Source organism: Gymnogyps californianus, chromosome 2 (assembly GCF_018139145.2).
Source record: "Gymnogyps californianus isolate 813 chromosome 2, ASM1813914v2, whole genome shotgun sequence".
In the NCBI taxonomy this organism is placed as follows: Eukaryota; Metazoa; Chordata; class Aves; order Accipitriformes; family Cathartidae; genus Gymnogyps; species Gymnogyps californianus.
The window spans coordinates 25737965-25765226 of NC_059472.1; the positions used below are offsets into that span (position 1 = coordinate 25737965).

At 39.7% G+C, this 27262-nt stretch overlaps 1 protein-coding gene across 1 annotated transcript; it reads right to left on the reverse strand.

Annotated features, from left to right (window-relative positions):
• Positions 1 to 10: 10 nt before the first annotated feature.
• On the reverse strand, positions 11 to 26999 carry INTS8 (integrator complex subunit 8). Its single transcript, XM_050892931.1, has 27 exons — positions 26870 to 26999; positions 25116 to 25290; positions 21429 to 21569; positions 20933 to 21004; positions 19730 to 19781; positions 18550 to 18732; positions 17958 to 18065; positions 17073 to 17228; positions 16476 to 16576; positions 14869 to 15010; positions 13622 to 13692; positions 13308 to 13483; positions 12325 to 12458; positions 11573 to 11683; positions 10681 to 10882; positions 10012 to 10133; positions 8760 to 8944; positions 7233 to 7266; positions 6519 to 6575; positions 6374 to 6435; positions 5159 to 5277; positions 3198 to 3301; positions 1530 to 1580; positions 796 to 869; positions 650 to 714; positions 503 to 546; positions 11 to 222 (listed from the first exon to the last, which is right to left on the reverse strand). Exons 1-27 carry the CDS (start codon positions 26997 to 26999, stop codon positions 106 to 108), a joined length of 2988 nt encoding a protein of 995 aa, XP_050748888.1. The 3' UTR covers positions 11 to 105.
• Between the last annotated feature and the right edge of the window lie 263 nt (positions 27000 to 27262).

Here is a 27262-nt window from a genome sequence, read left to right on the forward strand (position 1 = left end):
AGACTGTAAATGTTGTATAAAAATTTAAATGAATTTAAAAAATAATAAAGTCTTGAAAGCTTTTTTTCACTTCCACACATTTTACAATAGTCTTCCAGCATTAGCCTAGAAGTAAAGTTTTGCCATTGCTTGAAGAAACTTCTTTTTTCTTCTCTGTGCAGCAAGCTGTAGCACTTCCTCAGGATTACTGGCGTTCAGCTCTGTCTGGCCAATGGCTTTTATCTGGAAACAGAAGAGGAGACATCACTAGCAACAGTCATTCTAGTACAGCTGTTGCGTTACAAGGCATTTTCAGCACTAGTTCAATGGGCGATACACTTCTGTAACATGCTATGCCACCCCACCCCTAGAGCAAGAACTCCACATCAGCATCCACACTCGCTTAAGAATTATGCAACGAGATTAAAACTGGAAGTGGCGATTCTTTCCAAAGGCGGTTTCAGGGAGGGAAAGACACACTTAAGGAAATCCCACTACCCCCAAGCACCCTGTGTTAACTTACTGCTATCTGCCGCTTGTCTGTCTCGCCTCTTTTGTGGTGGAGATCTGAGGGTGAGTCAAGAAAAGACACTCGGGTAGGAAATGGACTTTTTCCAGCCATGAACATCCAGTATGAGCTTTCTGCAGTGGTGTTCTAGTGAAAGGATACATGTCAAATACTCCAAGATGGTGACATCCCAGATGTATTCGTAATAAGAATCCATGGCATCATGACTGAAAGAGAATACAGGTTAGGTTAGCTAACACATTCACATATTGTGTATACATATTTATAAACTTTGTTGTAACATTTACCTGTTTTGTTCCTGCAGTGCCTTAAATGCAGTTTTATAGTCTACTTCTCTGAGGAACTGGCATAAAATAGCTACCTGTAAGGAAAGACTCACAGGTGACTGACAGCCTTAATTCCCCCCAGACTGAAATCTTCCAGAGAACACCTCAGTAATCCCACGCCATTTCTAGACCTAATCAAGTGCTTGTTTCCATAGCAAGCAAGTTCTGAGCACCTGAACTTCAAGAGCATACCCAACTCATGCTGAAATATCAACAACAGTAGTAGCTAAAAGGAAGAAGAAGGGTTTTTACTCAAATCTGAAGGGACTGACCCAGCTTCCAAGGTTCTAAATCCATTTAATAGCTCTTAAATCAGGGCCTAATACAAGCCTTGTTACTTCTTGAAGAATGAACAATCCCACTGAACAACAATGGCCACATGCGGTTATCACGAAGAACAAGGCCAGGTTCCCAACACCACCCCACAGATACCCTAAGAGAAAAATGGGACAAACACACCGCAGACTACTACTACTTTTTACAACATTTCCAAGTATATGTTTATTTACTCATTAATTTTGGTCCTTTTAGTGTCCTAGAAGCAACAGTAACAACAAAATCTAGTTTATTGCAGACTGCAATTACAAGGAAAGTTGGATTCAGTTTTTAATTTTTAGAAAGTTCTCCCCCCTCCCTTTTAACATCAAAATATTTATAAACGAATGTTTTACTTAATGCCATGTTTCGCCTCTTACCTGGGTGTGACAGTTGAGTAAAGAACAACACTTGATCATTCTTTTTATCACCTACAGAATGGTTAAAAAAAACCACAAGTTTTGAAATGCTAGTATTGTAACACAAACAGCAATTTATTTTTTTTAAATACAAGGGACCAGCTAAATAGCTATCTACATTCTTCTAATCCCCCCCAACAATTCCTGGGTTTTAGCACATCCACTCATCAACCGAGCTTTCGTCACTTCGGAGACTTCACAAGGGTACGATGTGTGCTACAGAACCAAGCACTGTCTGTCTGGTAAGAGCGCCAGGCTGTGCTCTGTTAAAAAGCTTCACCTTTATCTCCTGCCGCCCACAGAACAGGCCTGGCTTGGGTGGGAACAGCACGGCAAGCGGGCTCCCGGACTAACACTCTCACACCAAAGCCGACAGGTGCTGGCGAGCAGCAGTGCTGCTGTGTGACAGCACGGTGGTCCCAGCTGGCACTCCTGTGCCACTGTAGCCCGGCACGAGGCACAGCTGAGGCTGGGCTGTGAACATTCAGGATCCCAGACAGCATCCGAAGCTCTCACTTGCCGTATGGACAGGAACACGAAGGGAGCAGCAATCGGACAGGGTACGTAAATAACCTTCCTATTGCCTACCGAAACGCAGTCTACAAGTAACACAACGGTTTCCTAAAGAACAAGACAAATGCCTGGATAAAGGTTAAAGTGACTGCAAGATGTCACTGCAACGTGCTGTGGCCGGGACTGAAGATTCCCCCCAAGAGACACAGTTATTAAGGGGTTCTCACTCACAGCCCGCTTGCAAGTGACAAGCCACTTGTTACACCAACTTGCAAAGTACACAGGTACATGCTATGTACAGTGCTGTAGCTCCGGCACACTCTGACAGTGGTAAGTTACAGTCCCACCCATCTCTAGACAACCTTGTACAGCGCTGCGACACAGCTCTGCCCACTGTCAGAGTCTGGAAAAAAACACCAATGTGTGTGTGAAAAGGAGCCAGTGTTGCCTGGATCTCACTGCTAATGTGGTCCATACTCCTAGCCCTCACCCGTGTTAGCTAGAGCAGACAATATTTTAGAAGTGTTTAGACAATACACTTACATTCGTCCGCACCATGGGTGGAAGCAAGCAGGCTCCATCCGTGCCATACCAGCACCAGAAGCACAGTGGGAGCCAGACGCTTCCACGGGCTGGAGGCTGAGGTCAGCGCTCCAGCACAGCCGGTGAGGCAGAGCGAGCGCTGCTGCGCTGTCCCGAGCTGGTCTGCCCGCCCGGCACTGCACAACACGGTGCAGCCCCGCAGGGACGAGCTGGGGGATCCCCGCACCACACGGCGATGCGTGTGCTCTTGCCTTTTTCATTTGCTCGCTACTGCACTGGAGTCCAGTACCAGTGCTTTCCCAGCTGACAGCTCTGCACGCTCAGTCTCTACGAACTAATAGAAAAACCTTCTGTGCTTCAGCAAAGGAGAAGCTTCAGATTTTGTATGGCCTTCAAGCAACAAGCAAAGAAAAATGGACCTATGAGGATTCATATCCCTAAATGCATCAAGACAAAAATCTTACAGGCTACAGGAATGCGTGCGTGTTGAGCAGTTTTGTCTCTACATAGAATCAGGATGCTGACTGAATCCAAAGAGATATTTTTGTACATCTAAATCCCATTTTAACTCACCTGGTCTGTGTACACATCTGGTGGTACCATCTTATTAAAGAAGTCTGAGCACACAGCTCCTGCCTGTAGATAATAGTGAAGGGCTGCTGAATACTGATTCGTTGCTGCAGTGGAAAAAAGGAAAATAAGGTCTTAAAAGTAAACACAGCAGTTATTTCTAAGACTCAGATCAATTGTTTATAGAACTATTCAGATACATATCTCTCATAGCTGAATTCTACTAGGAAAGTGACTTGCATATCATTGTGTAAAAAGCACAGACACACAGGAGGTGGTAAAACAGTGACAGAAAACTACACAATCAGGAGAACTACCAACACAGGTGAAGCTCTGCCTTTTGAGAATTACTTGTTACTTTTCAGGTATTTGATCTTAAATCCATCAACCTTAGAGTGGAAAAGAAGTTTGCCTTCATTGAACTTAGCACGTGGGTGGTAGTGAAGGAGTTTAGTTGGTGCGAGTTAAGAGAGGGCCAGCTGATGCCACCACACACATCTCATGGTTCAGCTCTAGTTTTACTCCCAGTAAGTTCTCACTGAACCAACATGAAGACAGCCTTCAGGGGTTCTGCGGTGAGAGCAGTCTGCTTGTCCACATTGCTTCTGAAATACAGACCTGACACATGCCAGGAGTGCTCCAAGCATTCCTCTTTCAGGTACCAGCTTCTGAGGCTCCCTGCATAAACATCCTCCTTCTGGGATGCTGTTCCACTTTGTACGAGCAGTTAATACTGCCAGTTTACAACCTTGAATCACTCTCCCATATATAAGGTGACAGCGCTAAACACTGGATTAAGACCCCTCCCCTCACCCCAAGGGTTATAAAGCATCTTCTAGACAAATTTGTCTCCTTTGGAAGCAACAGGCTAGGATTTCTGCACTGCATCTTACCGCACACCACAGACATCCTTGCAGTCCAAAAAAAAAGAGATTTGGAAACATGCACCCTGCCTCCTGCGATAGCCCACAGCACCAGCAAGCAGATGGCAGAGGCACAGCGCATACCCTGTTTTATTGCCAGAAAAGAACAATCTGGCTTAAATGCTAGATTTCACTAGAGCGGTCTCAACAGACAATTTAAGTGGAAGAAATGCCCAACTACCTTTGAGGATGGCTGTGGCCATGTCCTTCTCTAGCACATACACCAGGTAGCACCGTACTTGTCTGGCTATCTTCTGAAAGTTCATTCTTCAGCACCTACCTCTCTGCACTCTCTTTATTCACACTAGAAAGTAAGCCCCAGGAACCGACTCTAGATTGGGGAATAATTTAACAAAGTATAGTATCACATAGGCTGGGCAAGGTTTCCCCAGGCAACCGCTGCCCTGGTACAGTCTGTGCGCATGTCATGGTGCCCAGAATCTGAAATGCTTCATGTCCCAATTCTGCTGGCTGCTGCCAGCTGAGGAGCAAGGATAAGTACTGGGGAAGTGGCAGGTGAGGACAGAACAACAGGAAAGAGCTTCCCATCACAACCAATACCAGATCAGGAGTTCATGCTTCCTCATTTACAAATCCTAGATACTTCCCTATATAAAATACACATCCTCTCCACTCTGCTCGTCTTCTGCTCCAGTGAAGCTGATCTCCACATTTAAAAGCAAGCATTATTCACACAACTTTCCACTCACTTAATAAAAGACTCGAATGTTAGGGGTTTGCATAATTATACCACTCAAGGACCAACTGCACTAAAACAGTGAAGTTAACGGTGACTCTTACAGTAAGGTTTCCCTTACCCTAAAAGCAAGCCCACAGGACCCATCGAAAGCTCAGTCTCTCTGTGAGCTTAGACAACCTCCCAGACAAATTCACCTACACTATTGCATCTAAAGATTTTAAACAAATATTACTTAAACTTCTTTTCATAAGAGGAAATACAAGGAGGGTTATGTCAAGCAAATCTCAGAGAAGCAAGGTACCCCTATACGCATGCTAAAAATAGACATTGGTTTCACTTACCAAAATAAATATCTGCCTGAATAATTAACCAGAAGTGGTTGTTTGCGTTGATAGTCAATGCATAGCTGACTAGCTCTTTTACTGTAACAGCCACAGCTTCAAAGTCCACTGATTGAAGACTAAAGGAAAAAAGGAAGAAAAATAATTCCTAAATGATTGTTTTGGGTTTTTTAAATGCTAATCTGATTTCCCATCTAGTTTAAGTCCAAAGCACCTTGCATTAAGTGTCAAGCAAAAATAACTCCGGGGAAGATTTAGTGTTGACTAAGACTGCTGTTGAATTGTTTCAGTACAGTAAATTGACAGAACAAACACACCCTTCACAGACTTGGACAAGAAGTCAGAACTATATCTGTGGCTGACACCATAAAAGGGTTCTGTGCAAGAATACATGTTCTCAGTTTCAAGAAGGTTGAAGACAACACCTGAAACCACTACAAATTTATCACAGCATCTGCAAGAACGGCCACAGACAGCAATCTCTGGAAACTTGTGGAACTAGCTTGGAAAGGAAGGCAGGTAATGGTCTGGCACATTGCTTGGGCAGCCTTTCCCGAAGTTCATGTTGAATCTCCATTTTTAAAAACATATTTGTTCTCACCCTACTGCTAAATTCCGGTAACACTGAAAACGACTTTCTTCTGCTTGACCTTATAATACACCCTGAAGTTTACATCAGTAACAACGAGACTATTCAATCAGACCAATTAAAGACAGATTAGCCACACTAAGCATTATACACGCTCCCACAAGAGTCATCTCTCCCGATGCATACACAGAATCTAAAACAGTGAGGTTCTAGCCCCACAGAGCCTCTAAACTTCATTGGAGAAATACAGTTCAATCCAGCCAGAATAAATCAATACATACCATATGCCACTTAGTATTTTGGCAATTATTCAAACACACCTCAAAAAAAATATTAGTTATTTTGTATTAAAGTAGTATATAGTTCACATAGTTACATATAGCTCAGTAAAGCACACAGCTAAAAACCCCTCAGTTTCTTGTATCCGCATCTCCATCAGGACCATCAAATTAGCAGCAGAAACCTCTGTGCAATCAGACCAATCTGCCCACAAACAGAACGGGGGTCAGTGATGCCCTCACATGGTAGAAATCACACTAACACATGATAACTAATAGACAGTAACTGGAACCAAACCAGTTACATAAATGCATATTTTGAAATCGTATTTTTAATTATCATCTTACTTGGGGATGGATGAGGGCCAGATGGAAATGTGCTCTGCTGCAATATCATTCACAATATCTTCCTAAGAGAAGAAAGATGGTAAGAGAAATTACAAAGAGAAACATTTCAAGAAAACCAAGCAAGATGTTTATGATATATACTAACCCGAACATTATGAAGCTTGACAAACAGGGACAATATTGTGGTTAAAACCAATGGTTCCTGTAAGGGGAAAAAAAAAAAAAAAGTATTCCCATGAACTAACAAAACTCCACTTTCTTCCCTAAGCTTCAAAGCTGTGTAAGAAGTTCTGACATCATTATAATTTCCTACTAAAATAGGGCAATATTTTGTTAAGAATCCTGCAACGCAAGGATACCGCAAGAAAGTTTCTGTAGGAAGTCTTTAATTACTTCAGATTTTCCTGAATAACTCCTTGGATATAAACTTTACTTAAGTTTTACACATCTTTATGTTGTTTCTGTGGCTACTGCCTAACCTGAAACTCAAGCTTAGGTATATTACAACTTTCTATGCATTTACAAACCCACAAGCTATAAATAATTTCCCTTCCTCTTACTTCTGCTACTTAGTTATGATGCAAGTAGGAGCTTCCTTCTCCCTCCAAAAGGAATGCTTTGCTTTGTGACAGCTGCAATAAAATATACCTCTAATGTTAACAGATCTCAGGATACTTTTTTTTACAAGCTATTACACACTGCTGTATGGCAGGTATAGCAAATTCAGAAGTTCTTCAGCCATACAAAACACCTATATAGCTGCCAGATTTTCTGGAATTTAACAGGAAAAGTACAGAAAAATATTATATCAAAAGGAAGTTCTGGTTGCAAACACATTCTCAAGACCACTATAACTTACCCGAAGCTTTTTGATAAAGGACAGCAATTCACTCCTAAATTAGGGACACAAATATCCAGGTAAGTAATTGTCCAAAACAAAGAATATATGCAAACTTAATACACTGGAAACGAGAGTTGGTAAAGCAAATTCTTCACCTGCCAAAATACCCCTTCACCTCTAAGTTTACAAACGCAGGGTATGTAAGTGAAAACGCCCAAGCAGGTCATTCACTTTTAATACAGTCACTAGCAAGTTTTACTTCTACATTTAAAACAGGTTAAATAAGAGGTATCTGTTATTCCATCAAGCTATAAAAGGCATGAAAATCACTTTGTAGTAAGTCAACCATTGACTCTAAAAGGGAAAGCAATTGAACTGTACTGTAATTCTCCAAGCTAGGACTGCAAAAATGACCTACAGGCTTACAGAACAGGGTACACAGTGATCATTTATAATGTACATTGATTTCCTTGTCATGCCGCATCAGAAATTGTCACCATAAGACAATCCAGACAAGCACAGCCTGTTCGGAAAAGGTTTCACTGTTTCTTTTCCATAACAATAACAGGGTCACTGCCCTTCACTGTTTGAATCAGAGGGGTCAGAAAAGGTTCAGTATCCTAGAGTACACCTGTACTGCTTCCTTTTCCTTGCCAGAGTATACAACTGAAACCTACTGCAAGCACGTACCCTCTTACACCCATCCCACAGCAGCGTAAGCAAAAGCAGCTGGCCTTTAGGCACACATTAACCTGATTAGCTCAAGAAAGGGAAAGAAACAGTCAACAGTTTGACAGGGACACCTTTTCCAAGTTTTTAATGTGGAAAGCTGTTAAATACAATCATACATTCCAGAATTTACCATAATAGGCAACTTATAATCAGGCTTGGACTTAAGAACAGGCTGAAAACACTAAGTGGACAAATCAGAGAGTCCTGAATCAATCAATCAGTCAGTTAAGGCTAAGGCTTGCAGAGATTAGGTAACTGACAGTGAAATTACTCCAGTCAAGAATATTTTCTTCCTTTCCCTCTCCCCCAGAGCTCAGCTGAACTAGAATTTAATTTCCAGATCGAATAACATTTAGCTTTAGATTCAGAAACCTAAAGCTAAACCTAGACACCTATGCTGTGAGCTAGGTGTTTAATACAGTTATAAAAGTAGTTAAATGATACAGTCAATGGAGTCTGCAGAGCAATTCTATTCGATGTAAAGCAGACACTTCCAGCCGGTCAGCTAAACTGCCCTCTAGATGCCACTGACTTTATTGGAAGATGTACACCGATTATAATGGGAGCACACACATATATGCTTTGGTGTCTGTATGTTGACCTGAATCCCACACACTCCTTTTCTCTCTCTGAAAAGGAAACTCAACACACCACCGCTAATACCCAACACCACGAGTGGGCAGACTGTTCACTCAGGAGTCATCTTTAGCTGCTGCCACCACTCTGATAGTGAAATCCAGACAATTTTTGAAGGGAATATGGGGTCAAATATACAATTCAAACAATCTTTAAAAATAATTTAAGAAAACACACCTGTACATAATGCCCAGTGTAGACTCCCTGTGTTTTATCAAACTCACTCTGCCATCATTCCCCCGTTTGTGCTGGTTGGATACACTGCAGATTTGTACGACGACTTCCCAAAGGTCTTTAGCTGTCCGTCTACTTTCTTTGGGACCTGGAAGTTCTTTGCATGTAGCAGCCAGCAACTGTCCCAGCTACGCAATGCAAGAGAAAAAAAATACAGTAACTACAGCTTCTCTGAATATTGACTACAGCAAAGGAATTATTGGCATTTAAAATGGCTAAGCAAGTGATTTTAAGTTACAAGCTACAAAGCAATGTGACTAAACTTCACAGCAGAGGACACTGATGAGGAACCTGGAAGACAGGAATTAAACAACAGACGATTTTTCCCTTTATTAGTTTCCTTAGAGTATATTTCATTACTACAGGCTCCAGAAAACAAGCTTTACACTCTACTTAAATATACTGCATAAAACCTAAACCCCATTAAAAATGGTTTTACAAAGACTGGCTCCCTAGAATTCCCTTAACTTTCATGTAATAATTAATCTGAACTGAAACTGGCACCCTCTGCTATACAGAAAAAGCTGAACTTCAAAATGGAAATTAGGAAATACCACAGGTAAGCAGAACAGGCCAAAAATGAATCTGTCCTGTAATATGATCTGCATTCAGCTTCACTGCCTGACTTTGAAGTAAAAACATCGCTGTAAAACCATTCTGAAAGTAAAGTTTCAAAAAAGGCAGTGCTTGAATGTCTCCAGAAATTCGACACTGGTGTTGGGTTAAAAAATTGAACTATTACAGTGCATTTAGAAAACAAGTGTCTTAGGAACAGAAGAACAAACAGACAAAAAAAAAAAAGCCTGAGATCTGTACACTTCTCATACCTCCTACATGAATCTAGGCTGAGTTCCAGCTGAGAGGAGAGTGCTTTATGGAAGTGCTACAGGGTTTCAATCAGCTTAGGGATCATAACCACACATGCCTGATGCTTATGGAACCAAACCCAGTTGGCAGCCAACAAGGGCTAAGATGCAGCTTGTTTCATCTGTTCTTGCAGCACAGCCTCCATGTCTTTTGTCAACCGTCAAACACACTTGTTGCTTATCCCTGCTGTCTTCTAACCAGACTTAATTCATTATAGTCACAAAACTCGACACTCTTGAGACAGAAGGGTACATGATTTTAAAAGTACAAAAGACTTCAACAGGAAAAATTACAGCCTGACAAGGCTTTGAGACTGAGTACTCATTACCTTCACATAAGGATTAGTTTGAACCAGAGGTAATGGAACTTGCATGGTCAAATACTCATTCTCACACCAGTTTAATAGGAAGGCAACACATTCTTCAGCTATAACTTGTCGAAGAGGAATATCTGGAAGAAAAGGGGTTCTTTGCTTAACTTTTTTTTTTTTTGAGAAAACAGTGTTATATGAAAACAAGGAAAACCCATTCCCTCTAATTAGCCATTTCTGTTCCGTATCTATCACAGAAAAGCATGATGCTTAGCCCTACAAGAGACCTCACCTCTGAAAATTAGGAGCAACAACAGCTTCCTCTAACTACAACAGTACTACATTACTCCCTCAGTGTGAAACCATGCGGACTGCTTCAACAACTAGCAAAACTCTTCAGGTAAAAATGCAGACATGTTTATCCTGTTCAAGTCCTTTAAGCGGCACTAAACAGAAACTGTCAGTATTTAACAATATGTAGGCATCACGATATTGCTGTTCTCATTTCCAGCTTCTAAAAACTAACCAAACTTCCAAAGACTCACTAAAACAGTGTCAAACTTCACTGTTGTTTTTCCAATTATACACCTAAATGGTAAATCTACAATACAAAGCAGGGGTTTTTTTTTTCCTTTCTCTCAAGCTTCGTGCTTTACTGCATCCCAGGAAAGACAGCAGTGTACTTACCAGGTACTCTCATTTCCAAATATCCTCGGACTCTGCTTATAAGATCAGAAGGAGGACGTTCTCCAGAAACACCCGCACCAGCTTCATGAGTGTAAATGTCCAAAAGTAGCATTTCATTCAGCATGACTTGACGAAGTTTTGGAGAAAACTCTGTCACGAGCTCCAAGCAAGCAGCAAAAAGCTGTTTTGCATGGACAAAATCCTGCAATAAAAGGGATATGCATTAATGATTCCTAATGGATTCATAAGGGAAAAGACTAAGAGTTAAAGTGCTGTTCAGCTCTATCCTGGCTGAACCAGCCTCAGCATCCATTATCATCAGCATTGCTTAAGCATCCTCACAATTACTATTTACATTTTTGAGTCCTTTGGACTTGCTATTAAGCTTAACAGTTCCAACAGTTCCAGATTTTTCAAACAAAACAGTAAGTTTAAGCAAAAACATACCAGAAGTAACTACTAGCATATTAGGTACAGTTTGGTTTTACCTTGTAGTTTAGCAAACTACAGTATTGTCAATTACAAGGAAAATAAAACAGCATTCCAATGAATTCCTTACGTAAAAGAGTTAGCCAAAAGAACAGCACTTCATATCAGTAAGTCAAATCACCACTGGGTTTAGATGCAATGTGATTTAGTACATCATAATCAAAACTTCATATGAATGAAATTATCTCCAGGCCCAACTCACTGGAAAGCCTTGCTCTACTGATGGAACTTCGTGAGACAGAAATATTTAATCATTATACGACACACAGAGCTTGTTACTACATCACCCTCACCTCCCAATTTTTCAATTCTTTTTACTCAAAAAGGGCTTGCCATATTTTCAGTATTGTTAAAATCCAATTGTCCAAACTAACTCACCAGTAACTTCAGATGGCTTGCTCACCTTAATCGCACAGCAGTGTAATCCCTTTGCCATAAGGATATAGACCAAATCCCTAGTCAGATTGTCTTTGATTCCTAAAATAACATTGCCGTAAACATTTGGTACTTCCCACTGGGAGAGAAATACATAGGACATTTGCACAGAAACAGGTTTTAGAATTCACATCACTGCTTAAAACATTATAAACAAAACTCAAATATTGAAAATGATTGCCATCTAAGTGCCAACTCTTTCATTTTTACATCTAATCAGAAGTAATGTATTGCTCATATAGAAGTACAATAAAAATGGCTAGCTACCCTACTTTATTCATACTCTGAATATGCAATAATTGGGGGGGGGGGGGGGGAGGGGGGAACTAAAAAAGACAAGAAATCCTTACTTAAAAAAATCTCTTCCTCTCTCCTGCTCCCAGCTTTTAATGACAGGAATTTAAACTAAAATAATATTGCTAACTAGTCAGAACACTGAAAGCAAAAACTACAGAAATTTGTTTTCTCACAAGGAAAGCTTGTGATGCAGCCAGTAATTCCTTAAAAAAAAAAGGTTATACATTTTGTTGTAATGCTTTTCATAGAGAATGTGAGTTTAGATACATATCATCATTCTTATTAAACCACCATTGTGCAGAGAGAGGGGAAAAAAAATAAATCACATTAAGGATCTATGACAAAACGTTTACTGTTCATTGCAGCATGATACCCAACCAGTCCTTGAATTACGTTCTCTCATGACCACATGAAATAAGTTACCTTACTCGAAACTGTCCAGAATTGGCGTTCTGAAGTCATACCATGCAACTCAATTAAGATCTGGCGAATCCTCCAAGGATCTACTGACAATATGAGCTGATGTTCCAGCTGGCCAATATTGACACTTGCTGAAGCTAGAAGAAAAGCAATCAGGTCTCCAGCGCATTTCCTCTTTATGTAAGATGCTTACGTTTCTTTAGTAGATAACATTTTAAACATAATACAGTAAGAACAGCAGATACATCAATGCTTTCATAGGCCCCGTACATCCTTCTGTGCCCTTCCACAAACACCTTGTGCTAGCTTCCCAGCTCCCCCGACCTAAAGGGCTGCTTGCAACGCCCCCTTTTCTCACACCAGCAGCTCTGAGTATTCCCTTACCCTTGCTACAGTAAAGCAACAGGTTCAAGATCTGCGCAAAAAAAGTATTCCTATACTGCCTTTTCATGACTGGCTTAAGTCAATGCAAGACTGTATTAGAGCTGAAAAGGCAAGTTCTTTCCAGGTCCAGTTACCATCTGGCATCTCTTATGTTAGCTTTGACTTGTGCAGCTGCACAGCCAGCCAGCTATATCGGGGAAATGAACTGGCTGAAAAGATCTGTGTTTCGCTTTGGTAGGTTTAAAACTTCATCCAGATGGTATTCCTGGCCCAGCTCACCACACAGTCACACAAGCATTAGTGCTGGTGTAAGTCCAGAGGCAGGGTGCCCTTTCTGGGAACAGCTGTCACACCTCTCCTCACTTGGTCAGCTAGGACACATTCATTTGAGCATGTCTATTATATTCAGTTGAGATACAAGCAAAATACAAGCAATAACAGCCACCTTCTTGAACAAGTAGGACATCCACCAACGAAAAATGGGAAGCATTCTCTCTAAAAACATTCTCTCTAAACTTTTTCTGAGAACAGACCTGCACATAGTAACGTCAAGCATGGAAACAGGTAACTGCCTGCATATAAGTGAATGCTGTGAAAATTACCTGGGATATCATAAAAAGAAGTCACAGGTTTCGTGCACAAGTTGATTCGAGGAGATCTCTTCCGCATTTGATCAATGAGCAGCTTCCGTTCATCATCCTTCAGCAGTTTTATGAACAGCTCATGAGATGAAATCATGAAGACAAGCTGAAGATCTTCCAAACCCAAACACAAGTTTCTAAACAAATAAAGAAGTTAATACACGAGCAGGAAGAAGCTGCTTATTTTTCCAGTTATAAGTTCTCAAAACATTTATTGTGCTGTATTACATTGCTTACAAAGCGTAAATTCATGTTATCTTAATATAGGTACATACTTGAGAAATGCTGCCATTTTTCTCTTCAACGCTTCGGAAGCATTTTCCAAGTTTATTGATCTTGAACAAACCTGGGAAAGAAAGCAGAAAATAATTACACAGCCCCTTGGAACTCTTAAAATATTTAGTTACAGATAGTGTTACTGCCCAGTTTTCTGACTCACAATTAGTATCAGCCAGTAACCCTCTCTCTCAGGGGAGGCAACAAAGTTATCTGATAAACACTGTAGCCATGACAGATCGATCAGTTTCTTTCAACCTGTACACAAGACAGGCTGTTTCAGACAACTGTGATCTTCCCTGCAACACAATTCATACTGCTTTTTCCTACTCCTCTGATATTTAGGTGTGCTGACGCCGAGTGTCACAGTATCAATCAGCCTCACAAGATCATTAAGTACATAACAAAGCCCTTTTACCCGAGTTTAAAACATTTCTAAGCGCAAAACCATAAGATTCACTAGGACTAACGTTTAAAAGAAAAAAAAGCAGCAGTTGAAAGATAACTAGACAGTTGAACTTAATTGCCAGCTTGCAAGACATAAGTTTTTTTTTTAAGAAACATGTTTAAGTCCTAATATGAACAGCTGATGGAACAGCTTTTACTTGCCCTGAAGTACAGAGTACTGTCAGTCAATTTTTGCCACATGCTTGAAGACACAAGCAAAAGACAAGGCTCAAATTAAGAAAAGAAGATATGAAAATAACAGCAAAGCAACAAAAGAAGTTTCGTTTGAGCAATAACAGTTTCCTAAAAAGCTTCACTGAGGGTAAGAGTTTAGGTCTCACATACAGTAACTCAGGATCATTTCATGACATGCTAACTTTTACAACTAAGTTGGTAAGGGAAAGTGGTCCTCTTCAACAGATACTTCTTTTTCTAGTATCTCTCTCTGTCTTGGAGAATTTGTTTCTTTTTTCTTGAAAAGAAGCATTCAACAATGTCTCTATATAATTTAATGATGTCAGGAATAGCAGCAATTTCAAATCCAAGCTGAAGCAACAGGTCAACACTGGTTCCTCCCCAACAGATGGAAACGGAGCTATAAACATAGATGCAAGACTGATCACAGAGTGTAATTGTACTAACTGCAAAGAAGTTGAATAAAGTTTGAGAAGTTACCTTACAAAGTATTTTTCTCTGCTTCAGAAATTTGAGCATTACTTGCAACAATAATACAGTTATACGGGGAAAGAGATCTCTCACTAAATACCGTTTCCCCTTCTAATTTCAGATAACTTCTTACCTCAAGAAGGAAGTCTATTTTCTCTTTGCTGGGTTTCAGGAACAGTTGACAAAACTGAATATCAATTGTTCGACCCTGTAATACATCACAGACTGTGTTGCACACGCAGACTTTGAAACAAACTTCATCCAGAGCATCATTCCTGCATGAACGCAAAACGGAACATCACAGAACATCTCTGACAAACACATAGTTGGTATCACAGCAAAGCTCCAGGTGTCAGATCCCAAGACAAGTTTGGAGCGCATGCCTCTGTCCAAGACTGCACTCAGAACAACTTTACTCAGGATCTACTTCAGTTTACCCAGGACCTCACCTTCTTTAAAAGAAAATTCCCTCCCTGTCCACAGCACTGTTTCACACACAGACTTCATTATCGCTTCAGCCTGAGCACTGCTGGAACTCCAACTAGAGCAGTGTGATTGACACAAAGGTGCATCACTTCTTGGCAAGCATGCCTGAGCATGGCTGACAGCCCAAAAGACTTCAGGAATATTTATGCATCTCAGAATATATAATCATTGGACAAAAATCAAAACAAATAACCATAACCTATGGCTTCCTTCTCTTAATCCTTCTCTGTGTGCCTTGACTAGATTGCAAAGTCACGCTCCTCCATCCTTCTCTGCCTAGTACTCATCACTGAAGGCGCTTCGTATCGGCCATATCAGAGATGAAAACACCCCTAGACAGTGCTAAGCTACAGCCTCTAAGATCCTCTTCTAAGAGACATTTATTTGAGATGACTATCCTCTCTGGCTGAAGTGAAAGCTGAATTCAGTAACTACTAAGCTTTTACACAAGAGGCTGTCACCATCGATACTTCTTTTTCCTCACACGTGTTTGCAAAATTGAGCCTCTCTCACTTCAACTGGAATACCTGTAGGCACCTTCCCTTCAGAGAAGAATTATCATTGTGATTATATGGAGATGCTTTCCACAGAGCCCTGTTTCAAGTGCCTAAGCTTCACAGAAGGTTGAATTTTGGATGCAGCCATGTGCTCAGCATTTCTCAGTTGGAAGCCATCCACAAGCTGCCCTTGTAATGTACCTAATTCTCTCTGCTTATTATAATTTTTTTTCTTATTATAAATGTACCATACTAATCCTTCAGCCCTGGACTAGTTCAGCAGTGCACAAGGCTCCTAATCACAGGTAACTACACTGCCAATGTTCCCAATGAAGTACACGTCTCCTACAATATTACTGCTTAGTATGGTTAGCCTGACCAGCTTTGACTTCAAGTTTTAGAAGACCTCTAAAGAGGCACTAACTTAGTTATAAAATCTTTTTTACATATACGCACATATATGTATGATCAATTACGACATAAATAATAATAATAATTAAAAAAAAAAAATCACTAAAGTGGTAAAATCATTAATACTTATTAAATTTTTCTCATATATGGCCACAGTGAGATACATCACAACATACCTCCTTAGTTGGAAGATGTAGTTTAGACTATTGCTAACAGAAATAAAGGCTGAGGTTTCTTGGATATAAGTAATTTGTTGTTAGAAGATTTTGTATACCCTCCATGAAAAACATAACTCATGAAAATTGCTTTTCATCATCATTGAACAGATCATTATTTAGTGTCTCACCCTTGTTGAGCTTTTTGGAAGAGTTCTCTCAGAACTGATTGTCTGAACTGAACAGGTAAACTGAGCGTTAGATTATCTTCAAGGAATATCTTCACTAAGTCCTATAACACAAACACAGTTGGAATAGTCAATGGATAATGCAAAAGATACAGACAAAATAATTTTCTATCTGGTAAAAATGATCAAGCTAACAGAAGCAGCTTGTACCCATATGTAATACTAAAATTCATTAAACAACCAGAAAGGGAACAAACAACAAAACAGCTCTCTATCATCAGAGAATCAAAGGGGAAAAAAAAAACCAAACCAAACTTGCACATCTCAGCAGCAAAATTCCCTGAAACTCAAAGAATTACATTCTACCTGAAAATTCCATACATCAGCTAGTAGGAACTATTTACTGTGGAATCCAAGATATTTTAATGTAATATGTACCATATTATGTTATATTCCTATACATGTGTGTTCTAAAACAGTATGTTAATGGTTAAGTGGAACACTTAAATTCATTAAAATCCCTATCAGTTCAGGTGGAATCATCCACATGGAATGATAGAAAAACCCTCAAATATATGTGGGTTTATTTAAGCACCCTACCTGATAGTTGCCAGATTTCATACAGCTATGGATTTGACTATAAGGGGTTGTCTGTTGAGATGCATCATCAGAAGAGGAGGTAAGAACTCCACAAGCTTGACAGTACCCCGCTAATCGTTCTTCATCTATGGTAAAATGAAGCGATGATGAACCATTCTGAAAAGTAAGAGTTAATCAAATCTCAGTGGCCAAAATATTATGAAACATAAGCTTAATTCAGAAACACAAACGGAGACTCACAATTTCCTCAAGTAACAACAAAACAACAAAAGAATGTGCACGTACACACCTTTTTTAAAAGCATACTTTTATATGTGCTCTTTACAGCTTAGACCATGTTTTGTCTATTTAAATAAAAATCTGAGTTTTGCAGTTTTGGGAATATAAATATGAAGCAAAATAAAAAAGGAAGCATACCTTAATTGCAAATTAAAATGTTGTATTTTTTAAAAGGTCAGAACATAGGCAATCTGATTTCCAAGGAAAAGTTAAATAAAAAAGAATAGAAGTGCTGTATGGTTACCTTCCTCAAAAAAACACATCACCACAATCAAAATACCACAATGGACACAGAATATACTGTTCAGTCGACTTAATATGAGCACCAGAGATGTTATTCTTGCCTTTCTTGTATCAATACAATTTGTGTAAGAGAATATTCATTACAAAATGTAGAACAAAGCAGCAATATATTGCAGCTGATTAATATAACTTCAAAAAAGGCACAATGTGAAAAAACAAAAATTGCTGTCAAAATCCCATGAAGTTTCTTTAAAAGCCATGTGTACCATTAACAGCTATTAAATTGCTAAAGAAGAAAGCAATAATTTAGACAAGTTTTTTTTTTAGAAGATTTGAACATATGTGCTAATAAACACTCATTACCTTTGCAATCAACTCCTTTGTTTTGAAAAACTTCTCTTTAGCATTTTCATGAACAGCTGCATTTGTAGATCCTTGTTGAAAATAGATTGCACCCAAATCATAGCAAACCTGCAAACAGTGTTGATATAAAAACACATTATCTTGGAAATTTATTTAACATTTTACATCAAGATTAAGTATTTCAGCTTAAACCTTACACATACTTTAAACTAGGTACCGACATACACTGCATACCTTTCCCCACATACTTCAATTGCTTCCTCTTTAACTGCGATCTCAGTATGAGTAATTCAGCACAGGCATTACAAAATTACCGAATGATTTCCACATAATTGTTAAGAAGAATGCAATAAGCTGTCCTTGCCATATAACGGTTTACTCTGGGGCAGGGGAGTGGGGAGCAACAATATTTACAGTGTTGAAAAAAGTTCTAATAATGTAAAAATGAAGTCAATAATATCTCATTGCATTAAAAAAAGAACACAGGAAATATTAATAGAAAAATACTGCAATTTATTTCAAAAATATTACTTAACACTTTGTCTAAAGAAATAAGATATAAATTGAAAGCTTTAGATAGAATGTAAGCTACCTGACACTGTATCTCCTCTGCACTGATTTTCAGTCCAGCTGTGGAACTCTCTGTTTCTCCATTCACCATACCAGGCTCCATGGCTAATAAATCCAGAGTTCTGATAGTGTGGACATAAAGATCTTTGTTTAATTTAAGTGCTCCTTCTAGAACCAGGATGGAATCAGCAGCCTGCTCTTTCAACTGTAATAGTTCAAATGCATTGAAAAAATTAACCTCTTGGTTTTGAGTTTAGTTCTGGGTTTAAATTAACACTAGAAATGTAACAGTACAGTAAAAGGATAGTAAAAAAGAAATTGTCCTTATACATCTGTCTTATCACTATGTAGAATCTGCTCCTGTATTTCTTGCACAATAAAGAAATTTGTGACTTCTACTTCAGTTTCAGGTACTTGGAGAAACAGGATCGAACCCTTACTTCCAATTGAAACAAAACATTTTTCTGTTTCACCTACTCCTTTTTGTCCATTTTTGGAGCATTAAGTTATGCAACAGTCAGATTGTAAATTCTAAGTTACTATTTCACAGCTGAAACAAAACCAGCTTCTACATGAACAGCAAGATTTCTTCAAAAATTTTGATGAATTGGCAAAACAGTTAAACATCATTCATGCTCATCTATTTGAAAAAATATTAAAAAGTTAAAAATTGTAGAAAATGTATAATACAAATTTATTAACTGATTCCAAGTAGTACAAGAGTAGGAAAACAAGCTAGGCTACTTATGGAAGTAGAGGGTTTGTTCTTCCTCTTTCTTGTTTCTCTCAAAGGGAAACGCTTTAGGCACAACTAGCATTCTGTCGAAAGCTACATACAGAAAACACTCAGCTACTAAATCCTTTTAAAAGACATTTTCAGTGTTGAATTTTGCTGCCATATCATTTTGCAGCTCAAGCATGGTATGGTCTTAATTACTAATCACACACTGATTTTGTAGAGGCTTGCTCAATTCATATGGCTCCAAGGATGGGCTGATGAAAGAATACTTCAATCACACAAAACAAATTCCATACTACATGCAGTGCAGAGACAACACTGTCCAAAACACACACAGTGGAACTGTAGAAAATATAATATAAATGTACTGAATCCAACAAAACTGTGATGCAATTGTTTATTTCCTGTCCATTCATATTTACATATAAATTCAAGCAAAAATAAGAGGGGGAAAAAGTCTCACCACTTTCAAAATATTTTCAGTTAGTTCCTTTTCTTGCTGCATCTGGTTCATCCTGGAAAATAGAGAGAAGAGGTCAAGATCTCAATTATAAAGCAAACCTGCATGTTATTTTACTTCATGTTCTACACCACAATTCATTCATAGTAAGTTTTGCTTAATTACATTTTAAACATCATTATGCAGGACCACTGACTGTTCTTCTCTATCTATAGCTAAAATACTGAACTATATAATGAAAAGATGATTTTGGATGAGACTGTGGTTCAATAAAATGGAAGTTACAAAGTTTTTGTTGCTTTTTTCTTTAAAAATCAGATTATTAGCAAAACTATCATGAAGAAATCAGCTTCCACAGCCTCAAGTCTCTTGATGCTTCACTACTTAAATCTTCTCGAGCATGTGCCAGGGGCAGAAGTGTGTTCATGTGTTTATGTAAAAATTAAAAGTATTTTTAAATTATTTCCCCATACAGAATTTTTTGATTCAGGATCAGACTCTGATCCATATCGGACAATAACAGATCTACAGTAAAATGAGTAGTAGTATTTTTAATCAACGTACTTAACTGACTCTCTCAAACAAGTATGGCCTAATGCTAGAGTATAAAATTAACATAAACCACATGAAAAGTACCACTGAGATACTCCCAACTTTATCAGGTAAATTTATAACATAAAAGTCAATTCCAAGGACAGGTTGTAACTAAAGCCACACAGCTTCTAGAATGCAAAATGAATATTGACTTTAAATTACAAATTATTGCCTAATGAAGCAAACAAAAATACTTCATTATTTTTCACGTTATCATACATAATGTGGCTAATTGCTATAATAAAACAATTATATTAAGCAAGCTACTGTAAGTTAAAACAGGATGCAAGAAAAGTACCTTGTCTAAACTAGAGACTAAGCATTCTGCCTAGGCAAATTGCCATCTCCCTTTCTCCCATGATTTTTCATACCTCTACGAAGTCACAGAGATTATAACACATTAAAACAGTGGAACGACAGACAAGTATGTATATGTATCAAGCACATCTGACAGGAAAATAAGAATGTACTTGAAACAAATGCATGTTTTCCATGCTACAACTAGCCATTTTAAGCAACTGTATGTTAACAACATGATTTAATCCACTTAGAAATTAAATTTCTGATTACAAAATACACAGGAAATCCAAATGAATTATACCTGTAACTTACACATTTAACTGAGGTGGACCAGGTTTCACTTGCTTTACAGGAAAACTACTTTGAACGATGGTCCTTATGGCCCTACATAGGGAAGGAAATTAAGCAAAGAATGGTGTTAGCCTCAGAAGTGTAATAAGCAGATTATACGCCTCTTAAAAACATAAGTTTATCATTTCAGATACATTATACCATGAGAATACATCCTCTACTCAAGAGCACATCTAGTATTTAAGAAATGCTCTTATATCCATAAAAAGCTAAAAGACAGCAAGATTTTTGTCTTTATAAGGTGATAGTTCAAACCACTACCTTGACTATTTTTTAGGGAACAAAATCAGCTGTAGAATAGCTTTTCAGACGCAGCTCCTCACTGCAACCTACCTACAGGTCACAAAACTATTATTACTTTGAGACGCTTTCTCCTTCTATGTACAAGTATATAGACAGAAGAAAACATTGCTTTGTTCTATCATGATTTTAAGATTATTGCCTTAAAGCAGTTTACCATCTGTTGTAGAGTAGTATTGCCATTGCAGTGGTTGGGGGTAAGCTGGACAGGTCTACATCCACATGTTTAGTTCCTGGGGGAACTTTGCTGATACACAGAAGTTCATTCAGTAGCATGTTCAATACAGGAACAGACAAGCTATTAAAAAAAAAAAAAAAAAAAAAAAAGAAGAGAATCAGATGCTTCATATAGTAATCCTACTTCTGCAATGTTTAAATAACGTACACTACTATTCAGTACTATATTATTACTTAACATCCCATTGAAGTAAAAGGAGTATGTTTATTTAGCATAATGTAATGCTCTGTATCAGACGGCATTCTAGATCAGGTATGTAAAGCAGTTACCAGTACTAGCAGTGTAAGTTAAGCCCAAGTGGAACGTTGCCCTGACAGCTGAACTACTACTACTACTATGCACCACCGCATTAGTCCACACAGACACATCCCCAGAATAATCCAGTCACCTATAACAGCAGGTCCCAACTAATGAGAAATTCTTTTCAAAGTACTCCCAGATCATAATTCCAGAAGGTAAACAACCACAGTTCCATTGCAAATGGAATTTCACTCATGTAAAGGGAACATTCCTCTGTCCTATTATGGCTTATCTCCCTTTCTGCAGCATCCACTAGCAAACAGTGAAGCTAAGACTAGGAACTGGAATAGGGTACTGTAAAGCACAGTAAGCTGTATTATGTAAAATATACATTAGCTGGGACAGAACGTTCCTTGATAAAATGACAAGGCATGCAGGCTGGACTGCATCACTCCAAGCTTTTGAGGTATAATTTAACACAATTGAAACAGTATTACTAATTTAGACATTATTTGACATTAGAAGTGATCAGCTACTGCCAAAGCACCTTTGATCTTGTGAAAAATTTGCATTCTTTGCAACCAGCATTGAAAACAACCAGTGAAATTACACTTCTAGCAACTAAAGCCAGAATTCCTGTTTAACAAATTATAGGTCTTGTGTTATATCAGACTCCAGGTCTGTTATCAAGCTATCACTTTAAACTAACAAACGCTGTTTTTACTATGTGAGGTCCAGGAATCTTGTTTTCATTGGCAAGAGTAGAACATCATTCAACTGTTTATAATAGCAGAAGTTTTAGAAAAAAGCTTGGCTCGAGCTGTCATTTTATTCCTTTTTAACTACCATGACTGAACCTTTCGGTACAATCAGTTAAAAAACAAAAGAATGTTTCTTAATTAGAAACAATCTTAGGCTTCACGAGCTAACAGAACAAGAACTCTAACTACTAACGCTAAATTAGTAGTTGAAATGACTTCAGATTGGTTCTCAAAAAAACACACCACAGATGGACAAAACAATCCTATCAAAATCCAAAATCAGCCCAATAGTGTCATACAGTAGGGCTGATTTTTGAACCAGGATTATACCTGAATTTTAAGAAGTAAAGGTACTAATTGACAGAAAATACACTGTGAATAAATGTCAGTATAAATTCCTCCTGTGAGAAGGGAAGCAGCCATAAAAAAAACCCCCAGCCCTCTTGTACACATTCACATACATCTGCTTTCAAAGCTAAAGCATATATTTAAAAAAAACTATTGTATACCAGATACTTTTGTCCATACAATATTTTCACAACTAACCACAATAAAGGTTTCTGTTCATTCTCTGCAGTTGTGCAGTATCTTCCAAAGGTACTTTGGCAATTGGTAATCCCGCCTCACAACACTTCACTGAGGCAGACAAATATGACGTAGCTTAACAGATGACAAAAATATTATTGGGGGGCGGGGGGAAGTAAGAACTTCATAGGTAAAAATCAAGGACATCTCATTCCAAACCCTTTTACTGCTCATTATAGCACATTATATTAAAAAAAAAAAAAATTATAATACAAATGAGAAATACAAATAAAAGTATATAGGAAGAAACAAGCCCTGCCAGTAATTTGAAGGAATATAGTTTTTTCAAAATACTTCTGAAATTAAAAAATTTCTATATAACATCATAAAGAACATACGATTTTCAGATCAATGCAAGAGAAGTAAAAAAAGAAGTTATATTGTCTTAAAGAAATTTTAACACACTCAGAGTCAATGTAAGTTTTATCTAATGAAGAACTTTCTTCTTCCAAGGTGTCTGCAAGCCAAATGTTTTGTTTAATATACTTATCAATGATCTGGACAAGGAGATCAACTGCACCCTCAGTAAGTTTGCAAACAACAAGTTGGGCAGGAGTGTTGATCTGCTTGAGGGTAGAAAGGCTCTACAGAGGGATCTGGACAGGCTGGATTGATGGGCCGAGGCCAATTGTATGAGGTTCAACAAGGCTAAGTGCAGAGTCCTGCATTTGGGTCACAACAACCCCACGCAATGCTACAGGCTTGGGGAAGAGTGGCTGGAAAGCTGCCTGGCAGAAAAGGACCTGGGGGTGTTGGCTGACAGCCAGCTGAATATGAGCCAGCAGTATGCCCAGGTGGCCAAGAAGGCCAAGAGCATCCTGGCTTGTATCAGAAATAGGGAAGTGATGATCCCCCTGTACTCAGCACTGGTGAGGCCACACCTCAAATACTGTGTTCAGTTTTGAGCCCCTCACTACAGGAAAGACATTGAGGTGCTGGAGCATGTCCAGAGAAGGGCAACGAAGGTGGTGAAGGGTCTAGAGCACAAGTCTTATGAGGAGCAGCTGAGGGAACTGGGATTGTTTAGCCTGGAGAAAAGGAGGCTCAGGGGAGACCTTATTGCTCTCTATAACTACCTGAAAGGAGGTTGTAGTGAGGTGGGTGTCAGTCTCTTCTCCGAAGTAACAAGCAATAGGACAAAAGGAAATGGCCTCAAGATGCACCAGGGGAGGTTTAGATTGGATATTAGGAAAAATTTCTTCACCAAAAGGGTTATCAAGTATTGGAACAGGCTGCCCAGGGAAGTGGTTGCGTCACCATCCCTGGAGGTATTTAAAAGACATGTAGACGTGGTGCTTAGGGACATGGTTTAGTGGTGGACTTGACAGTGTTAGGTTTACTGTTGGACTCTATGATCTTAAAGGTCTTTTCCAACCTAAATGATTCTATGATTCTATGCAAGTTACAACTGGGGCAAGTATTGCCCCACTAAGATGTTACACTGCTGAAGTGCAGCTCCCTAATATGCTCAGCACTGCCAGAGTAAAGAAGTTCCCCACTGTTCTACCTCATCAGATCATTCAGCAGCTGAAATTATTTGGGTTAAAAAATTCAAAGAAAAAATGCAAAGGTCGAGTTTGTCTGTTTCAACCACAGTCAGTTCTGTGATCAAGTCTGCAGATATATGGAGTTCTTTACATCAACAAAACTGGAGCAAGACCTCCCAACTTCAAGCATGTCAGAATGGGGAAACTTAAGCTAGTTTTGTCACTAAAGAAAACGTAACCTAAAATTCATCTTTATGCAGTTTAGATGTGCACATCTTAAGGTCTAAGACCCACAATTATTCCTCTCTAAATTATAAACAGTATTGATTTGCTCACAGACATTGTCTTTATCAAAACCCTTTTCTAACTCTAAGACGAAATCGAACTTGATTTCAGTTATCACACCCAAGACTCTTCTTAATGTAAGGAAGATACTGTCAGAAAAGGGAGCAAGACAGGTTTCCATTTATTAAAATAAAGATCTCAAGCCACTTCAGTTTAGTAATTTCAGCATAAAGATGTACAGACTATACCTTTTCTCTAATACATCCAAATCCCACTTCAGATGAGCAGCAACTTTAAGAGCAAGAAGTTTTAAAATGCGGTTTCTTTTGTTATCAGGTGGTGGCTGGACTTGGTTCTGTTCATTCACTGATGGTTTCGAAGCTTGTTCCAAGAACTGGACAATCAGCTGTACAGGTGGTGGATCTGCAAAAAACACAACCACTCTTCAAGTTCTTTGTAAGCCCAGAAATTAATTTCTTGTTGCAGCTATAAACAGGGATGTTATCTCCTTGTCATTTATACGGCTGACATTTTCACCTGGCAGATTCTAATCCCAAAGGGTATCTTGCTTATGCTGACTCAAATCAGACTATTAACATATCTTTGTTTAACCTTCAAGTTTACTTGACCGTGGTAACCAAACTCTCATACTTTTATTTATTTTCACTATTTTGTATTAATTATGTTTCAGTACTTGCATCTACAGAAAATAAATGTTGTTTATTGAAATCATAAGTTAGCTCTTGTAAAAATATATACCTACTTGTAATTCTCCTCTGTATTTTAAAATATATTTACAAGCAACTGCTGGTACTTCTGAATACATTTAGAAGATACTTCCAGACTGATTAAAAAAAAAAAGCGCCCCCAAATCTCTCCCTTACAATAAGACAGTCTCTCCAGTACCTTTGAGCGGTTTTGAAAAACTGAAACCAAATCATAGCTATTACACTCTCACTGAACTTTGTGAAACATAAAACCAGTATTAATCATTACTTTTAATGTCAAAATAGCAGCGTAAGACCTAAGCACAAAGATATAGCCTGACTATCCTTAAATTTACTTTTTGTAGAGGCAATATTGTCCCAGGTTTTCCTGTTTCCTCCACCTGCTTGTAGAATTCAGGTACTGAAAAAGATGATTCCCACTTATGATCGTTAAAAGATCAGCTACTTTTAAATATGGTCGCTTCTTATAATACATCAGACTAGGTTTCTATTCATTCCAGGTCTAAGAAGACAGAGCAATTTTAGCACTGAACCTTTAGGAGGACTCTAGTTCCTGGCACTGGCAAGACTTAAATGGGAGAAAACCAGCTGCAAATTGTAATGATTTTTACAAAGAGCACTTCACATTGTAAAAATGAACAACTTGCCACATTTCCGCAAACAAAATTCACATATACGAAAGGAAAAGTGATATACCACACAGGAAAGATGGAGAAATGAAGTTACTAAATAGGAAAGTTAATGTAAAACGAGAAAAATACATTCTTCTTTGTGTTAACTAACGCTCCACAGCCGTGGCTGCACGCCCGCTGGGCCTGGCGTCCTGTCTCACCCTCTGCACCGTGACTTCCCCACCACCGGAGCCGCCAGTACCACAGCGCACAAGCCCCCGGCAGCAGTCCCCTCCGCACCGCCACCCTTCCACCTCACAGCCCCGCCGGCGGCCCCTCCGCGCCCAAGCCTGCCCTTCCGCCGGGGTAGCAAAGCCCCGCGGCGCCTCCCCGGGGGAAAGCCAGAGGCCAGGGAGGGAGCAAGGGAGAGACGAAGGAGGGCGGGCGGGAGGCGGCGCCGGTGCGCGGCCGGCAGCCCCAGCAGCAGGCCCCGGGAAGGCGGAGACAGCGACCGAGCTGCAGGCCGCAGCGGCGAGGGCAGGGGCCCGCAGGGAAACGAGCGAGCGTTTCTTCCCGGGGGCCCGTGAGGAGCCGGGGAGCGACGCCAGGCCGCGCCCAAAGCCGAGGGGAGGTGGCCCGCCAGCCGGGCCGCGCCACACGCACCGGGAGAGGGCTTCTGCAGGTGCTGCTCCAGCAGCGCCTCCTCCAGCAGGAACTCGAACCAGGAGGTCTGCGGCGGCGTGCAAGGCCGGCTGGAAGTCGCGGCTTCCCGGTCCGCCGCTTCCGCGCTCATCGCTGCCGCCTGCCCCGAAGGCAGCCCCGCAAGCGGCCGCCCAAGTCGCGGAAGAGGCAGCAGCAGCAACAAGATGGCTGCCAGCCACCGCCTCCACTTCGCGCAGGCAGAGGGGCGGGGCTACTTGCGGCTCCGCCCCCCAGCGCAGAGCCCTGGTCGATAGGGCTGCGCGGGGGCGGTGCTGTGGTTGAAGCCCCGCCCACCACGGCAGGAAGGGAAGATGGCGTCTGTGGGGGCGCAAAGGCGGTCAGGGCTCGGTCCCG